Consider the following 19,764-nt stretch of genomic DNA (forward strand, 5'->3'; position numbering starts at 1 on the left):
AGAGGAACAGAGACTCTGAAGGGGTCTGGGTGCTTCCCAGTTGTAAATCCCCACATTCTCACTACGTCACACAATGCTAATGAAGACAATCTTGTTCCTTTTACCTCCCCAGCTCATTACAAGACTCTGTTTATCACAATCCAGCACATTCTACTAGCTTGAAGTTAATTTTAGCTTGCCACTTCCCCCAGAGATTTTTGGAAGCCACGTAGCAAGTCCAGCAGTCCTGTCAGTAGGTGAAAGAAATCCCATGATCCAGCACAGAAATAATCACCCATTCCCTTTTTTCCCCATCAGCTGCTTTTTCTGATTCAGTTACAGCACATCATCATCATCATCATAGTGTGAGACAAGTCAAAATCTATCCAGGTGCCTGTAGAAGGGGTTCTCACTGCACCTCATGCCACCAGTTTGCTCCTGCTGCTTCTTCCAGGCACCAGGCTCACATTCTGCTGGCCACATAACCACAAACATCAGTGGTGCTGGTCATAAACAACCAACCCCACTGGGAAGTCTGATAATGTGAATGAGTAATGCAAAACAGAGCCATCTTAGGAGCAAGAAAGCTCCTGCAAAATGTCACACAGTTGTTTTCAAGTGGGTTAACTGAAGAATTGTTTAACTGGTTTGTGGAGAATAAACTTAGTTGAAAATGTATTGTTACAAACATTTTCCTCAGCTCTCTTTTTTACCTAATACAGTAAGAATTTCTGCCTGGGGTAGGAGAAATTTCTGATTTTTTAAAATATTGCCCTGATCCCATATTCAATGGATCAATGCAAGCACTACCTTTCACTTCAGTGCTTGCTAGAACAAAACCTGCTTGAGGTAGAGAAGCATGAATCAAATGTTTACAAACAGTTACCAGATGCTGAGACTCATAAAAACATCCTGCTTCATTCTGATTTCCACATAAATGCACAACAGAATGACATAAGGTATATTTATCAAATGGATCTGCTTTGAAGCATTAATAAAAGCCTTTCAGAACCCCTAACCACATAATGGTCTGCTTATTTTCCAGTCAGACAATGCTGACAGGTATGAGGAAACAGAGGCTTCCATTCCTGCTTCCCTTCTGTAAATGTTTAGAATTAACTTGATGTGGAGAACAAACCATTTAAAAATGTGTTTATCATTCAAGAAATCAAAAAGGAAACTGGGAATGGGAAAGTCTGGGAATGTTCATTTGTATTCCTAACGCTGAGAAAACTGAGGGGAAGGGAACAGAGAAGTGCTTCTGTAAAGTACATTTAATGAGTTCCAAGAGGAGGAAAACACCTCTGCTTAATCTTGGATGCAGATTTCTGCTGGCACAGCAGAAGCCTCAAACCCAGCGCCTGACTGCCCTGAAGCACAGAGCACTGTCCCTGCTGAGCTGAGCAGCCTCAGACACTGCCATTAAACAAAAGAACAAACATTTCTAGTTAACCTTTTCAATGTCAGCAGGGCTGCAGAATTTCTTAAAGGCTTAAGTTCTTGAACTGAGACTGTAAGACATTCCACCATTAATACCTTTAAATCCTCTGAGATAAATCTCCTGGACAGACTGCTACAAACAATGCTGTGGGGTTACTAGGTTTAGACACTTCAAAATATGCTTGCATTTAAAGCAGTATCAAAATGTGTTCAACTCAAGTGTGGCTTTCTTTTTTTCCATGTGTTTAGCAAGCTGGTTCTGAAGTGAAAAATACAGAGAAAGAGACAGAAGCAAACAGCTGTAAAACTCCAATGGATCTCCTGGGTCTTACCACCATCAGTGTGCAGTTTTTTTTCCACTTTCTTTAAAAGTGTCCATAGGGTAACACACTTTATTTCTGACCAACACATGAAACGTCATGTTTTTTCATCCACATGTGTCACCACACAAAAAAAGGATACAAGGAAATGTATAATATAAAAGAGTTTAGTTCTATCAAGTATCCCGACTGCCCACTCCTCATTAGGAATGTGCCAGGCTGCCTTCTGGGACAGAAAACTCCTGTTAAAACATTTTGGTTTGATTGTTATTTCCTGCATTGAAGGGAAAAGGCTGTCATGAGATGCAAGACACGAGAAATGAGCTTAACTGCACAGGATGTAAGAACAAAACAGGAAAGATGAAAAGAAAAACCAAGGACCAGACACTACCCAGACATCGTTCAGCATCTTCACAGGAATTTGAGGAAACAGACTCCAGACTAAAGCACTGAAACCCTTCCTGAAAATGACAGATCATCACTGCAGCAGTGTCCAGTAACAAAATCACAACTTCTTATACGACTTCTTCATAGAGTGCACACCCCTCTTTCAAAAGACAGGAGTCCAGGCTGCCCATAACACACACAGCACCAGAAATGAAGCCACAGTGTTTTTTTATCCCTTTATTTTGCCTACACTGCCTGCCTGGTCCCTCTGCAGTAGTTATCTGATGAGAGAGCAATATCCATTAACCCCACACTGCTACCCTTATCACCAGCCTCCTGACAGCAATAACCATGTCCAAAATTTGCTGTGCAGCTGCATTAGTACATTCCCTCTTTTACAAAACACCCTTGGTCTGAGTCATACTTATCAACCCATAAAGGACTGTGCAGGTAAGCAGGGTGAGCACAGAGCAGCAGCTATGTTGCAGAAACAAGCCTCCATCCCACCATCACAACACCAGCAGTAAAAAAAAGGAATCGCCACACAAGAGTCAGAACTTGACCAGGTACAAAAAAGCCCCTACTTAACCTTATTGCACTTGTTTGCACTTCTACTGTATCCTTCTAATGACCCAATAAAGTCAGTCACAACTTAGTGTAATTATTTGCATCTTCGACCTTACCAGTAAATATGAAAGGAACTAAGACTTATTGCCCCAAATGTTACTGAGATTAATCCCAACTAAATTGGAAATATTTTTCCTCTCACTGTATAAACAACATTTTTAAAATATTAGCCACTGTAAAACCTTAGGTATGATTATCTGTGCATAGCAAACCCATTCACCCAGTTCCATCAATGAACAACCAATAGAAAATCAATTTCCAAAAACTGTGTGGAAGAAAAAAAAAAAGAAAGGACCTGTTCACATTATCAAAAAGTAGCACACAGATCAGAGACTGACTTTGTAAATTGGTGCAAGGACAATACTGCCTTGCCATGCCTCACAAGTGAAGGCACAGGCTCTTAAAGGCTGATTCAAAGTTCACTTTTACTAAAAAGAGAAACACAGTTCTCTGAAAATCTAATAATACAAAGATCATTATCCTTAAAATGTAGAATTCAGTGTTGCTAAGCAATTGATGGCATCTTCAGTGCTAACACTGAGCTTGAAACAGGAGAAAGATGTGACTTTCAGTGTGTAATTAGCTAGGAACTACTAATTAGTGAGTGCCATTACATTCAGCCATTTCCTCATGTGCACATGGCCTTGATGCATCTTCACAGAATGTCCTAGCACAGGACAGGTTAAGAAGCAGAAAGCAAAGAACTTGTGAAGAGTAAAACTTGTCAGAACTTCACCTCTGTTTAAATCATACAGAATGAGTTGAGTAATTGATTCCCCTTTTGGATGACAACTCCACACAGGCAGTTGGTTCTATACATTTCTCTGCTTTTGTACTCCAAGTTTGGGCTGGCTTTGCTGCCACTGCCTGATCTCTGCTGGTAATCAAAACTTGCTAATTCCTTGCATTCAATGGAGTGAGTCTCAAAATGTGATAGGAATCTCTTTGTTAAATTGATTCCCTACTGGTCTTGCATCCAAAGGGAAGTCATTTTCAGTTAGTGCTTTTCTTCTTGCACACCTCCCACCCCAAAAATCAGCTATGAAATGTGTGTTTCAGTCTTTGATTCCTCAGCATACATGCTTTTACAGTATGTCCCATATTCCCTCCTATATCAAACACATTCCAGGCATTTTATTACACTCAGAAAAATGTTAAGATACAAAACCTGCAGAGAAAGAGAAAAAGTACTTCCCCTGTACCCTGCCACTGTGATTAACAGAAAAATAGTGCATTAATTTTAAATGGATTAATGTTGAATGGATGATGATTACTCACTAAAAGCATTTTTATGGAAGACTTGCTGGTCCTTAAGATAGGGGCATTTTTGTTCAACAAAAACCAGTTGCTAAAGGTGCTAATATTTTCATATGTGAAAAAGTAGAAATAAATAAATAAATGAGTGCTATTTCTATGGCAAGAATAGACAAGGCAGGCTCCTTTCTATCCCACCAGTTATTTCCCTGACTCTCCCCAGTCTGGGGCATAGTATACATTAATGTACAAACTGATCTTACACCTGCCACAATTATGGGATACAAACAACACACAGTAATGGCAATATTTTCCTTTTGTGCACCAGAATTAGTCTCTCCTGTGAGTGCTGCTGAGTTCAGTCCCAACACGTGTAAAAAGGAAACTGCACAGATCATGCAAACCACACACCAACTGCAGGTTTCCTGCACGCCAGCATAAAGCAACCATTAATTCTTCACTGTGGGAAAACATTGCAAAGGTTAATACACGGCTGGTCAAACCATAGGTATTAAACAATATTCAACAGCAACCCAGCAGGCTCGAAGTTGTCACTCTGTAAGTTAATGATGGTGACTTGCTGTAATTCTCTGCAAAGATGTCACTGGGTTGTCACAGGCTAAAAAGCATAAAATGAAGCACTGGGTAGAACAAACATTATCAGAGGAGGATTGCAGTTTTTAGACAACTAAAACACGCTCACATTAGCAAGATCCTTGCAATAATATGCTTTTCTAAATTCAACAGATTTACTTAGGTAGGAAGACAGCAAAGCAGCAAACACCCATAACTGCCATAAAGTAACCTCTGGATTTCAAGGCTAATCACTGATTATTTTTTCCCCTGCAATATGAGTTTTCCCATCAAAACTGTAAGATTAGATATGTCACTCCTCAGCACTCTGTAGCAGCAGGCAATTTTAGACAGGGAAGGATGCAATACTCAGTACAGCATTTGCTGCAAAAATGAGGTGAATCTCGAACAACAGACGCATATACTGAACTTACCAACTGCACCCTGAAAGTCTCAGTATTTACCTAGAAACAAAATGCATGGCATAGGTTAGATTCATTATAACCAAGTTTCAGAGCTGAGTGCCAGCAAGCCCCTAAGGGAATATGCTTCATCCGAGTTTTCCAGTTGGAACCTCTGCCTGAGTACAGATTTGCTCAGAGCACTGTGCAGACCATTTACCAAGGTAGCCTCACCTCATTAGGAGTAATGGAGTCATTTCTAAGTATGATCAGGTTTTGTGCACTCTGCCCACTTTGTCCTGTCAGATGCCTCTCAGTCACCACTGCAGAGGGACCAGTAGTTCCTGTTGGGCCACAGGTATTGTAAAACATGAAAGTGTCACTTCCTGATCCTGCAGTCAGGCAGGCCTTATAGCAGTAGGTCTTAGTGAGAGACCCATTGCCCCTCACTTCAATGAAATGGGGCTGTACTTTTAAACCTTGGGGCAATCTAGCATCAATGTTGTTGTTGGCCTGCTTGTACAATTCAGCAGGGCTCCGTTCTCTGACCGTACAGCACCCTGCACAGCAGGAGCTCCCATACAGACTGTATCTGTAGCACTTGATGATAGAAAGCCCAATGATTGTGAAAAGGAAAACGAAGGAGATGGCGCTCAAAGCGATAATGAGATAAAGAGTGACCTCTGAGTAATTGCTTGGGCTTTTAAAGTGTCTTCTTCTATCAGGGATGATTTTGGAAACTCTGTCCACCACAGCAATAGTGATGGCTACTGATGAGGACATCGATGGCTCTCCATTGTCTCTCACTTCCACCGTCAGGTTGAAAGTAGGTGTGCTGTCCTCCCCCAGCTTGCGAGTAGTCCTAATCTCCCCAGTATGGAGCTCTATCCTGAACAAACCCGGATCTGAGGTTTGCACCAGGTAGAAGAACAACCAGGCATTTTGTCCTGAGTCCCCATCAATGGCTATAATTTTGGTTACCAAATATCCAGCATATGCCGAGCGTGGGATCATCTCCAGGGCTGCGGAAGTGTTGGTTGAGGTAGGATACAGAATCTGTGGAGCATGGTCATTCTCATCCACCACGTAGATGTAGACAGTGACAGTGCTGCTCAGTGGTGGGATCCCAGCATCCTGAGCCTGGACAATGACCTGGAACTCCCTCAGTGTCTCATAGTCAAAGGACCTGACTGCATACATGTTGCCACTGTCGGATTTAATGGAGACATAGGAAGCAACCGGTAGCCCTTCAATCTCTCCATCGAGTAGAGAATAGGAAACATAGGCATTTTTGGCGACATCTGGGTCAGTGGCTTTAATAGTGCACAGGAAGGCTCCAAGGGGGTTGTTCTCAGGGATGTAAACTGAGTACACAGGCTCCTCGAAGCGTGGAGGATTGTCATTGATGTCGGAGATCTCCACATGGATCACCTTCTGGGAGGATAGAGGGGGGCTCCCAGAATCAGTAGCAGTAACTGTGATGTTGTAGGCTGCTGCTTTCTCATGGTCCAGTTTGCCCTGGGTGACCAAGGTGTAGGAGTTCTTGAAGGAGTTGAGAGTGAAGGGGAGGCCGGGGGGAATGCGCAGGCTCACCTGCTTGTTCAGCCCTGAGTCCTGGTCAGTGACACTCATCAGGGCCACCACAGTTCCTGACCTTGCATCCTCTGGTACTGGGCTGTACAGGGAGGTCAGCTGCACTTCAGGAGCATTATCATTGACATCCACAATGTTGACCAGCACCTTGCAGTGCCCAGCCATAGAGACGGGGCCCTGATCAGTGGCTTGTACATAGATCTCATAGGAGGATGCCTCCTCATAGTCCAAAGTGCCATTAACCCGCACCTCCCCCGAATGCGGGTCCACGCTAAAGAGCTGTCTCACCTTCTGGGGGGTGTAGCTGCCAAAGGAGTATATGACATCCCCGTTAGAGCCCTCATCCGGGTCTGAGGCATTGAGTTTGACCACTAGTGTGCCAGGCAGGGAGTTCTCCAGAAGGCTCACGGTGTAGGTGGAGCGATCAAAGGCAGGTGGGTTGTCATTGGTATCCACAACTCGCACAGAGATCTGGGCTGTGCCAGATTTGGGGGGATCCCCACCATCCACAGCAGTCAGCACCAGCTGCTGCAGGGCACTCTGCTCCCGGTCCAGTGGCTGCTGCAGCACCAGTTCCAGGAGTTTGCTGCCACTCTGGAAGCCTTTAAGGTCCAGGGCAAAGTGGCGATTGGGGCTGAGCAGATAGTTCTGCACAGAGTTGGAGCCCACATCAGGGTCCTGGGCACTCTCAATGTGGAAACGGGCCCCGGGCACGGCAGACTCACTGATCTCCAGCCGGTAATCCTGGCGGGGGAACCGCGGCGCGTTGTCATTGATGTCCAGCACCTCCACCTCCACGTTGTGCACCTCGATGGGCTGCTCGATGACCAACTCCAGGCTGAGGAAGCAGGAGGGGCTCAGCTCGCAGAGCGCCTCGCGGTCCATGCGCTCCCGCACCAGCAGCGCCCCGCGGCCCAGCTCCAACTCCAGGTACTGCCGGCCGCTGCCCGAGGTGATCCGCGCTCCCCTGGCCGCCAGCCGCCGCGGATCCACGCCCAGGTCGCTCGCCACGCTGCCCACGAAGGCGCCGTGCGGCAGCTCCTCCCGCACCGAGTAGCGGAGCGGCCCGCCCGCCGCCCGCCCGGCGCACAGCCCCAGCAGCAGCAGCGGGCCCAGCACCGCCGCCCCGCCGCGGCTCCGCCGAGCGGCCGCCGCCATGGCCGGGGCGGGGGGGTGGCTGTGGGAGCAGCCGGAGCCCGGAGCCGCCGAGCCCGGCCCCGGCCCGGCCTCACTCCCCGCCGCCGCCCGGCCGCCTCATGCAAGCGGCGAGCGGCAGCCGCCGGCCGCCTCCGGCCCCGCCGCCGCCCGGTCCATGCTCGCCGGCTGCGCGAAGCGGCGGCTCCGACCTCTCTCCCTCCGGCGGCTCTCAGGAGGATGAGGAGGAGGAGGAGGAAGGAGGAGGGACCGGGACTTGCCGGATCCGCTTTCTCGTGCTCCAGCTGCTGCGCGGGAGGAGGCGGGGGTGGACGCTAAGCCGCGGCTGGCGCCGGTTCAGCACCTGGGCCGGGAACAGCGGCACGGCGGGCGCCGCCCCCGCGCCCCGCCCGGCCCCGCCGCCCGCCCGCGCCCACGTGTTGCGGCCCCGCGGAGCTCCGGGACCCCCGGCGCCGGTGGCCGCCGAGCCTGGAGGGGCGCGGCTCCTGCGCCGTCCCCGCCGCTCCTCGTCTCCGCCCCGGCTTCGCTGCTGAAGCTTTGGGGGCGCGGGGAGGCGGCTGGGCGAGCGGACAGCTGCATTCACTTGGGGACCTGCTGCTGCAGCGCTGAAGTACATCCGCTTGAGAGGGTTAAAAGCGCAGAGCTCCGAAAAAAAATGGGCTTCCAGCCAGGTCTGGTGCCGTCTGTGTACTGCTGCAGTGGGTTTGACGGCCTCTTTCTTGGAGACCTGCCCCTCTGCTCCCTCGGAGATTCATCCTTGCTGCAGCACCATCCCCCTGCCCAACCTCTACGGGCACCCCTGAGCTGCCTGCCACCTCTGCTCGGCTGAGAGAATTCTGCAAGTCACACCCATGAGTTATGAGCATTTGAGGTGAGCCTCAGTTTCTCATCCAATGCAATAAAAAGGCTCAAGGTGATCAGGTGCAGCTGCAGAGAAGGTGGAACATGATCTGTTTTCCAGTTATAGTTTTTTTCCTCCTCTCCCCTTGTGACAAAGGACTGACAAAAAACAGTCATGAAATTGAACAAACTCAGCAGTGGGGGTGGAGATGCTGCACCTGCAATGAGTTTTACCCCAATGTCAAAAGTCCCAGCAAAGACAATAAACTTAAACCACCTAAGTCACTGAAGTGAGAGATATAATGAGACAAACCACAGGCTATAGTCCTCCAGGTAGGTGCACCTATGTTGCACTTACTACCCAATGCAGAAACTCTTTCTCTACAAGTATTTCTTTCCCTGTTGAGTTTATTTTTTTTCCCTCTTTCCCCATAAATTCTTTTGGAGCATCCAAAAAACCCTCTCTAGATTGGGCTGGTCTATCAAGGGGAGAGGTGACCCCAACATTCAGCTAAAACCTCTTTCATTGCCCTTTTGTTGGCCTGGGCACCCCTCACCATGAGAACACTACAAATCTCTAATGTTTTTACTCAAACATATCTGATGCACAAACCTCAGAGCACAACTGCCCTCACTCTGACTCAGCACCACTAAGAACTGCTGCCAATCTATCAGCTTTTATCTGTGGCCACCTCTACCAGAAGAGACAACATTACCCCATTTTGGCTGATGGTTCCTTTATTCTCAGCCCATCTTTGTGGCTCAAATATTTGTCCTCATATTTATTCTGATGTGCCCAGTATCCCAGTATCTGCAATTACTGCTGTCAAACCACGTGTCCTGGTTTAGGGCAGATTTGAGAGAGAACCTTCAAAGGTGTCCTGTCACCCCAGGACACCACCCAGCCCTGTTTATATTTTTAAGTAGGATAAATGTAGGTCTGTTCAGACCAACAAGAGCAGCTAGAGATGCCAAGTGCCTAGAACAACTGGAAAATTGCCCATTTCAACCAGTTGCCAGGAGCCAAACACTTAGAAAAAAATTAACTTCAATTTTTTTGGCTAGGTATCCACCTTCAAGATCACAATATTCACAGATTCAGAACAAAATATCTTGACAGTGTCACAAAAGAAAAAAAAATTGCCAAACAGCAAAAGCCCCACCAACCAAAACAGAAGAAACCTGTCAAAGAACCCAATTCAGCAGGGGCTGAATACAATAAAAGTTAGAGCTGCACTAACATACATGGGCTATACAGCCATGTGGCAAAACAACTTGCAGCCATCGTGTAAGACAGAAGCCTGAAGAGAGACACCCTCAGTCTTCCAAAAACCACACAATGACTACTCCAGACAGTCCAGAGATCATCTCTGCCCCACGCCTCCAGGTGTTCACCCACGGAGTCCTCTAACAGACATACAGACAACAATTAAAGGCCAAAAGCCCCAGCAACACTGGCAACATCTAAGGCCCTGCCTTAAAGAATATGATAGTGAAAACCCTCCAGGAAATGGGCAATGCCCATGGCTGGGAGGTGGAGGAAGATATAGCTCATCTCTGTAGGCAATAGCTTTCTACCACAAGCTGATTTTACTCTGTGTGAATGAAACACATCAATCACACATGCAGGGGGGGTTAATACCAGCAAGGAATCTTTCACAGTGTCTCTGGACCTCAGTGAGTTACCTGTGATAGACATCCAGGCTCTGCTCTATTGGATTTCAACGAGGAAGGGCTGATGAACCCCCAAATCCTGGCCCACCTCACTGTTCACACATTACCTTGGTTCATCTTTTCTCACACCCTGTGTCTCAGAGGGCAGCTAAGACTGTGCACAGCCAAAGTTTTGCAAAACACCACAGAACATAAAACTGAACAGAGATAATACACATATTCCATAATATTTTCATTCCCATCAAACTTGTCTCTAACCTCAGCTTCTTAGAAAATTTTTCTCCTACTTTTAGAATTGTAAAATCTAGGATTGCCTGGCCTCTTGCCTTTTTTGTAGGTTTTATAGCACCAATAAAATATTACTCTGATAATCATTGTATAAATTGATACTATAGCTTGGCTTATTTACAGTAGCACTGCACAAATGTCACAGTCTTTCTCAAAAAGCTTGCTTTATGAAGTTAATGCTGACTACAGAGTGAATAAGTGATACACCAAAATGTGTGCTGTTCTGATTAAATGTTCCCCAGGTCCTTTTAAATCTCTATAAAATTCATCAATGGTCATAATAATTTTAGTTATTTCTATCAGCTTCAGTCTTAGTGCTGAGTCAGTCCTGCAGGTTGTGATTTTAATTCAGGAAAAACTTCAATTGAGAAAACACTTCAGGATCTGTCTGTAGTAATATTGATTTTTCTAATAACAGACAAAAATTGAGACACAGAAAAATGTAATTTCAGTTTCAAGTGAATCAAGGTTAAGAGGTTTTCTAGTTTTCTTTTTCTTTCCCAGAGTTTTCAGTAATTTCTTGAAATTTCATCTAAGCATTAAAATTTTGAAACACCTTCAAACCTCACTAAAGAAAAATGTACCCATTGAGTTCAGAACAATGCACATAAGCAAGAGAATCAGAATTCATCTCTGCAGCAAAACCAGCTGATAAACCTGATAACCCCTGGAGTGATTGGGTACTGCCTGTCTGCAGTATCTATATACACAGGCCTCTGCTATTTGCTGACATACAAAAACTGCACTGCTTTAATTAGCTTGGCTAAATTAAATAGCACAAGTACAAACATACAGGTGGAGCAAAGAATACTGATTTTATCAAGTCCTGCACAAGAAAATCAAGTCTATCTCAAGACAGTTATACATTGATACGTGTATACCCCAGCAGGCATTGTAATACAACTATTTCAGTATGGAAAATCCTCACATTTCTCTGCAAGTCTTCCTTGAAACTGTTCTACATATAGATATTCCTGAATTAGTAGCAGCCTGATGCAGTGCCACAGAAACATGTCTGTGCAGATTTTTCTCTTGGAAATGACACAGTTATATACAGATAACACCACTGTAGGTATTTGGGCCCTTGAAAAGTTCATCCATTTCAAATCACACTTATACAAGGATTTTTTTTTTTTTCTATAAAGTTCTAACAAGGATCTCATAAACTTGCTTGGGCAGCAATAAATTTGTGTTGAATTTGTTTCACTGCAGAACACTAGGCAAAGTCCCTCCTTTGGCTATTTCTGAGCCTCATACAGCAAAAAAGAGAGAGAAAGACATATTAGAAACCAGAAAGATGTGAATGTACAACATGTAAACTAAAGAACTCCAAGGTGTTTTGATATCCAAAAAGACATTTCACTTCTTTGTAAATAATTTCACTTTCAGTAACTCCTATCCCTTAAACATTTGATTCAATGACTCAGTGTCCTTTCTAAACTGCTGGGAAGACACCAGCTCCAAGCACTGGGCTCCAGATTTCTGCAGGTACTTCACAGCACATAGATTTTTAGTAGCAATGAGATTGCTTGAGTACTGTATAAAAACAGGCTACTGATATCAGCCTATTGATACAACTGTGTGCAAAAAATATGGAGACAAGTCCACAAAATCCATAGTTTAGCCATTAACAAACAGGTAATTTGTGTCATTCTGCAGAAAAAAACTCGATTTCCTCTATGTGTCTGCTTGTATTTGGTGCCTGCAATTTGTCTGCCTTACTTAGAATTAAATCAAGTCCAAGGAAGGGAACATCCATCAGTCATAGGCCAGATAACATCAAACAAAGTGGAAAACATTACCAATAAATTGTAAGGGAATGATGAGTTTGTGCAGTTTCTTATACACAGTTTTTTCCTGTGAGCACCATCTTCTAGTCCATGGGTATTTATGAAGTCGATAGAAAAAAATATTTTGGTATTTTAAGGGGGACTCGTGCTACTTCTTCAGTTCAGCCCCATCTTTCACTTCATGTTCTTAGGATTCCTGGAATCTTCTGCAAGCCTACTGACTTCAATGAGGACCCCCTCAGCTGAAGGAGACTGTACAGGGCTTTTTTCTGGAGACTTCCCAAGCCTCAAGGACTATCTGAGCAGGAAGATACTGCCTAGAGATATGGCAACATAAAGCTCTGCATTCTGTATGGAATTTCTTGGGGATGTGGGATTCCCACTTTTCCTAAAAATGCTGCAAAATGCCTCCCTGAGGGAATGTGAACTACTTATTTCTACACTCAATTTCTTTGTTTCTATGCCCTAGTCATCTTCCACACTTGAATTACTTGTTGACAAGTCATCTTTTCATTTGGAACCTTCCTCTCCCATGTTTGAAATAGACAGATCCTGTGCCAAATTGCTCAGTTGGATTGGCCCTGTTCTTTCATGGCTTTCCTTAAATCCACTTTCCCATTGGTAGAAATCTAACTGGTGAGAATTTCTTTTTGTATCACAAGCATCTGAAGCCAGGCTATTTAAAACATTGCTGTTATGGGAACCAAGGTTGCTAAACAGCTAGGAAAACCCTGTTTGAATTTAGGTCACAATTTCTTTGCAATAACGTAACTTGCTTGTCCTAGAAAATGTCATGTAAAGAAATTGGGGTTGGGGTATGGAGTGGGGTTGGTGTTATAAATTTCTATTGAGATAAACCACAAAGATACATAGAAAAAAATCCTTTTCTTCTCCTGCTCACCAGAGTACATTCAATCATTTCTCACTTCTAGTCTAAATTTTAAGGATGGATATGTCTGACTCATTCTGTTCGACTTCTGCTATATTTTTCTGATGACTTAAAAATGCTTTTGTAATTTATTCCACATAATGTCACACGCTGTGCCATTCTAAATGGAAGGACATCAACAACGTGGACACCAACAAAACAACTTTCACCTTTCTAAATTCACACCAAGCCTGTGTTACTTCTACTGCCAAATATTTTCTTGAAGGTTTTGGTTGTTTTTTTCCTTTATCACCATTGTCTCTCTTTGGAGACAGAATCTTTACCACTTGTCCATGCAGGATGAAATTCTCCAGCTCAAGCAGTCACCACTACATTTCACCTCAGTGAACTTGTCGTGAGACACACTGGAGCCAAACAAGTTCCTTCCAGGTGATTATAATTTAATTTGTTTCTCAGCTCTGGCTACATACATTGCTCTGCTCCACACTTCTATTCACATGTGTTGCACACCCCTCTTTAGAGTTTGAGAACTGGGATAAGGTTACAAGGCAGCTCTGACTCTCCTGAAACTGTCTCTGAATGTTTAATTGAATATGTACATATGAATTCATAAATGAGTAAGCACTTGCCTGGAAACTGAAGACTCAGTTTAGTTTTAAAGACCAATTTTTTTAGTTTTAAAGACCAATTTAGTTTTTGTTTTAAAGACCAATTCTGTGCTCAGTTCCCTAAGAAGTGCCTTCATCGTAAGCCACAGGATGTCCACTCACTTTCTCCCTTTGTGTTAATTTTCCATATTTGTTTCCCCTCAACGTCCTAGGAACTTTGCATTTGTCCTTGTGGCTATACAAGAAATACACTGTGTTCCAAAATGATGCTGATAAGCTGTGCTGAGGTCTCCTTTTCTCCTCATTTTTGTCTACACAATTCAGACAAGTAGGAAGCTAAGCACCAAACAGTGGCACAGAACCAATGGAAATGGAGACCCAGACATAAAAATAGAGGGCAAGAATCAAAAGTACAGGCAAGGAGTAATATGAGGAACTGTCACCTTCTTCACTGCTGAGAAAGACCAAAGGCATTTTCTTCAGAGCCTGGCAGTGCCTCTCTGTAATAGGGACAAGAGATCAGGTTTGTATTATTAAACACTGTACAAGTACCCAAGTACTGTGGATTCCCTCTCTTGAAAACACATCGTGAGTTCCATCTATTAGCTTTGTTTATACTCCCTGCTTACTCCTAAAGTGTCTCTTAGATGTTAACAACCTAAACCCGAATCTGCCTGGTTTGGAACTAACAAGGAACTGGCAATTTGGTAGGCTCGAAACCACACTGTTTTAATGATGACCTGAGTTTGTCTTTGAGTCTGTTGGAAGTATTGACTGTCAATGCCCTAATTGTAACCTGCACACCCTGTGCTGGATCAGATTTTGCTTTTTGGGAGGTTGGAGTTTTCTCCACCTTCATTTGCACTTTTCTTTCTTGCTCTCCTGCTCACTAATGACTTTTCCAGATTTATTCCATTTCCTAATAACATCTCCATGAATTCTTTTAGTTCATGAAAGTACATCAAGCAACAGAATAGTAAATTTAAGTCATAAAAGCATATCTTAAATTTTGATTTCAATGCCTAATTTATTGAGACCTGTATTTGGGCAATCATGTTCAGTTCAGAGCCACAAAACAACAATGTGAAAATCTCCTTTCCTCAGCAGCTGCCCTGCTAAGGTACTAACAGGATTACCCCTTGTACTGAACAGTTAACTCATGCTTTTGTTATGCACAGGTACTTTCACTGCAACTTCCTTTTACAAGCCTGCCTAATCCATCCTTAACACTTCTAAAATATTGCAGACCTTTCACTGAGAGAGGGAGAGAGAGCCCAGCCCAGACTCACCGTCTCACACCTGCTGCCACTCTGCCTCCTGGTATTTTGGAACCACCAGCTGAAGAAGGCATTAACCTATTAACCTTTAACTGGGCTGGAATATCAGGTGCATCCTCTCACCAAAGCACACCCACATGCAACTTCAGTCCCGTGTGACAATTTAAATGTGACTTAAGTGCTTTGTGCTTATTCCCTAGACAGGAATGCCTTCCAATACACATTCAGTGCAGCCACCCCAGGCAGTCCAGGACACAAGGAGGAAGCTCAGATGCACAACTGGAAGATGGTTGCATCATGCAATGGAAGCATCTAAGCTGCGTTCATGTTACTCAAAATTTTTTCTAGTCCTTTCTTTCTCTGTGACATGTAGAATAGTTTGATTAGGAAATGAGCTTTAAGCTCATCTGATTCCAGCCCCTGCCATGATAGGAACACCTTCCACTATCCCAGGTTGCTCCAAGCCCTGTCCAACCTGGTCTTGGACATTTCCAGGGATGAGGCAGCCACAGCTTCTCTGGGCACCCTGTGCCATGGCCTCACCACCTTCACGGGGAAGAATTTCTTCCTACTCTCTCCACATCTCTACTCCAAAGCCGTATGGGAGGTTAGCTCTGAACTCCCAGGGTCTGTTTCAAACCACCAGGATATTCTTACACAGCACCAAGCTACAACTTGCTCCTGAAGTTAAATATGTAAAGCAGCACAGAAGTGATGGGCAGATTTCCTCAATCTAAAATCAGACCCAAAATGCTCTTATACTGAGCATTGTACAGAGCTGCCCTAAATTTCTCAAATTAATAGAACAAGTTCTACTTAATCACACTTAAAAGTGTAGCAATGACTCTTATACTGAGCATTGTACAGAGCAGCCCTAAATTTCTCAAATTAATAGAACAAGTTCTACTTAATCACACTTAAAAGTGTAGCAATGACTTTCCCTTTCAAGGTTATATTTTAGAATTAACTGCTTGATTGCTCTTTACTTGATGTTGGACAAAGTCAATGTCAGCTTTGCCAGGAAATTCAATCATTACAGCTATGCTTTTTGAAATATAGAAGTGAAGCAGATCATGAGCTCTACCTGTGGCTGGAACAGTCAGATAGAAGTCCCAAGTTTTCTACAGCCAGAGGCTCAGCCATCACCAAGCCAGAGAAGGCAGAGCTGTTGATATATCATGGGCACTCCTTGTAGAATGGATGAGCAGCCAAAGGTGCTCTGGGCTTCCAGAGCTCACCAGCACAAACACAGGTTGGGTACAGGGTGTTTTCACCACACCTGCCACGACAGACCAGCCAGATACGGTGTGGAGTGAACCCCTGCACGTCTGGTTCCAGCCTTTCATGGGCTCAGGATTAGTCATTGTTTAGATTTGCAATTCTCTGTGTGGTGGGAAGGAAGAAACTCGACCCCAAGGACAAAGAGAATCACAGAATATCCTGAGCTGACCCATAGGGAACACTGAAGTTCAACTCCTGGCCCTGCACAGGACACCCCAACGATCCCACCCTGTCCCTGAGAGAGTTGTCCAAACACTCCTTGAACTCTGGCAGGTTTGGTGCCTCAACCACTGCCCTGGGAACCTATTCCAGTGCCCAACCACTCCCTGGGTGAAGAAAATGTTCCTAAACCTGTCCTCCTGTCCCTGGTCACCAGAGAGCAGAGATCAGTGCCTGCCCCCCGCAAGGAAATTGTGGACTGCTATGAAGTCTGCCCTCAGTCTCCTCTTCCCCTCTTTTCTCCTCTTGGGGAAAATCTCCATCACAGAATCCACTCAGCTTTTAGCACAAAAGGGAAAGGCTTTGCTGAGCAATAGGGGCAAACACCCAAGAACCCTCTACTCTTACCCCCCTTGCAGCTGCACTTGCAGCTGCAGGGCTTCTCCTGCAGCTCACATCCACGTGCCACATCTCATGCAGCCAGATAGAAAATTAAACCCCCTCAACTATTTTACAGAGCAGCTGAGAGCCATAAAGGAGGCAGGAGGGGATTAGAGTACAGACTCCATAAAACACACTGAATATGTGAGGATTTTTTAATAAGAGCAGTATTCTTCTCCATAGCTTTCTGTAGTTCATGTGTCTGCACGGGAATGGCTAAGCAAGGAAAGTAGGGCAGGAAAATATTTCATTTTGTTTGCTAATTCTCAGCAGGCATTTCTGAGCTTAGAAGATTTTTACTTCAAATCCTATTACAAAAAAATCCTTCTGCCCAAACTGTGCTGTTCTTGGACTATTTATAACCTATAGCCACGTATATGATGGACAAAATGTTAATACTGCAGATTCTGCTGATATTATCTGACCTCAGGACACATCCCATTGATTTCCTTACTCAGCAGAACCAGGAGCAGCATTTGACCCTGACTTACACTCTCTGCTAAATGATTTTGGTTTAGATTTGTGTTTCTCTGCAGGGTGCTGGCACACAGTGGGATTCCACATCCTCCTTGCTCCCAACTCTCTCTGAAATAGACATGTCAAAGCTTGGTTTTGGGTTTGGTTTTTAAATTTTTTTTCCAGTTGACTTGGAATCTATATTTCAGCCATTTTATGCCCTTTACTGCCCTTTTCAATCTCAGTCATATTTAATAAGGTTACCAGAACAACACAGAGGATGGGATTCCAGCTGTGCACTTCCAAGTAGTACCTGATAATGTACCAAAATAATCTGATAATTATTCTATGCAAACAAAAAAGCCCCAGCAACAATTTAGCTTCCTCATTTCTTGTGAACACTTTATCAGTAGTTTGAGTTCATTATGTGTAACTAATATGAATTTTTCCTGTCTTTAATCCATGACTTGCACCCATTTACTTTCTTTCCTTTTGCATGCAGAGATTTGCAAAAAATATATATATTTAAGATTAGTATAAAGGCAATATGACTCCAAGTGTGTACAAATGTTCAAGCACACAAAATACAAAGCAAGGAATAACAGGAAAACAATGCATTAATTGCTACAGAGGACCCTATAGTAGGTTTTAATCCAAATGAATGAAGAAGAGGAAAATTACCTAAAATAAGGTGCAAAGAAGATGGAGAACTGAAGCTTTAAGATGCACAGTGGGGAATACAAGAGAACTGTGAAATTAAAGAATTTTACTTAAGATTATAAAAGGTGAAAGGAAACAATGATGCAAAAGATCCCAGACAGAACCTTGCTAATGGACATCAATGACAAGTCCCAGATCAGTCTCTTGTCACAACTGAACGAGTGAGCCATGACAGCCAATGTCCCTTGTCCCAAACATTGCACACAAGTGATCCTGGTCACCTGTGACCATCAGGCACTGATGCCTGGGACTGTGTGGGTGTGAGTGTGCAAAATCTAGTAAGAAAATGAGTGAGAGTGGGAAACTTCAGGGACTGGCAGAATAAAATCACTTTTCCCTGCCACAAGATCTTACACTCACTTCTGTAATCCTGATTTTCTACATAATCGTTCCAGATTCTTCTGTGCAAGACTCAATTTGCACAGACCCTGAAAGGGGTAAGAGTTCAGTCTGAAAGGATGAGAATGATGACAGAAGATGCTGTGAGCAACCAAGTTAGAAGCAGAGCACAGACAACACTGTGTGGAGGGACCCAGAGAAGGAAAAGCAATAATGGTTTTTACAACCCAGAGAGACTTTAGGAAAGGGATGAGGCACAGCTCTATGAGGTCTCTGCTCCAAGTCCACTTCCCTACCTACACACAGACACGAGGTCCTGCATCCTTCCTCACCATTCCTCAGTGTCCAGCACTCACTGCTGCTCTTGCTGCTGGAGAGCAGGACCAGCTCCAGGCAGCTGGAGGGGTTGCAAGGAGCAGAGTAGAAGGGAGATGAGATGGGAACAGTCAGCAACATCTCTCAACTCATCTCCTGGATGGGCACAGCGACAGAGAATGAGGCAGCAGCAAACAGATTTTAGGAAATGCAAGAACTGTAATATCAAACACTGTATTAAAAAAGGATTTGGCTGCATGGCATGAAAAATATCCTGTGTTGTGCAGGCTGACAGGCACACCTCGGGGTGAAACAGTGGCCAAGGTGTTAAGATGATGGTGGAAAGCCACTGATCACAGCTGTTCAGTTCAGGACCTGCATGCCCAGCTTTAACAGTTCTGTGATAGCTCTGTCAGATTCACCAGCGCAACAAATCTACCCCTGATTTATGGCATCTGAGAGTTCTTGGAAAGGGGAACAAAGAAAAAACATGTGAGGTGGGGCAGATTATGAAGCTCAGAGGAAGGCTTGAGAAAGCAGTGGCAATCATGCAGTAACGAGGAGAGAAAAAAACTACCCTGGAGCTAAAATGGGACTTTAGAAATCAAGAGAGGATAAAAGTGAAGTGGAGGCAGAGGCAATTGATCACACATCATAAAAGCAGGAAGTCAGGGGAGCTGGGTTCTGTTCACTGTTACATCAGGGACTTCATGATTTTTGGCAAGTAATCTTAATTGGTTCCTAAGATGTCAGCAATATGTGGGCTCAAATGGCCACAGCAAGGTTTAAAGCACTACTGCAAAGGATACTTGGGCATTCTCAAGCAATGAGGTACATATGCACATGTATCATTTATTATTTGCACTAGGTGCTAAAGGGAGATAAGTGTTTGGGGATTTTTAAGTAAGCATTAAGCAAATCTGTTTTCAAACTTCCCTTTGGAATTCTTAAAACCTCA

General features: G+C 44.3%; 1 protein-coding gene across 5 annotated transcripts in view; it reads right to left on the minus strand.

Moving 5' to 3' along the window:
* LOC128814914 (protocadherin alpha-C2-like) overlaps window positions 1-19,764 on the minus strand; it is a 93,256-nt gene that overhangs the window by 43,421 nt on the left and 30,071 nt on the right. The window contains exon 1 of one of the 5 annotated variants that reach the window (XM_053991221.1): window positions 5,216-7,732. The exons of the other annotated variants lie outside the window; for them this stretch is intronic. Coding sequence (XP_053847196.1) covers window positions 5,216-7,732 — 2,517 coding nt within the window. Of the gene's footprint in view, window positions 1-5,215; window positions 7,733-19,764 lie in introns of those variants that run through there. 5 annotated transcript variants of the gene reach the window in all.

The sequence above is a fragment of the Vidua macroura genome, chromosome 15 (genome assembly GCF_024509145.1).
Source record: "Vidua macroura isolate BioBank_ID:100142 chromosome 15, ASM2450914v1, whole genome shotgun sequence".
NCBI lineage: Eukaryota > Metazoa > Chordata > Aves > Passeriformes > Viduidae > Vidua > Vidua macroura.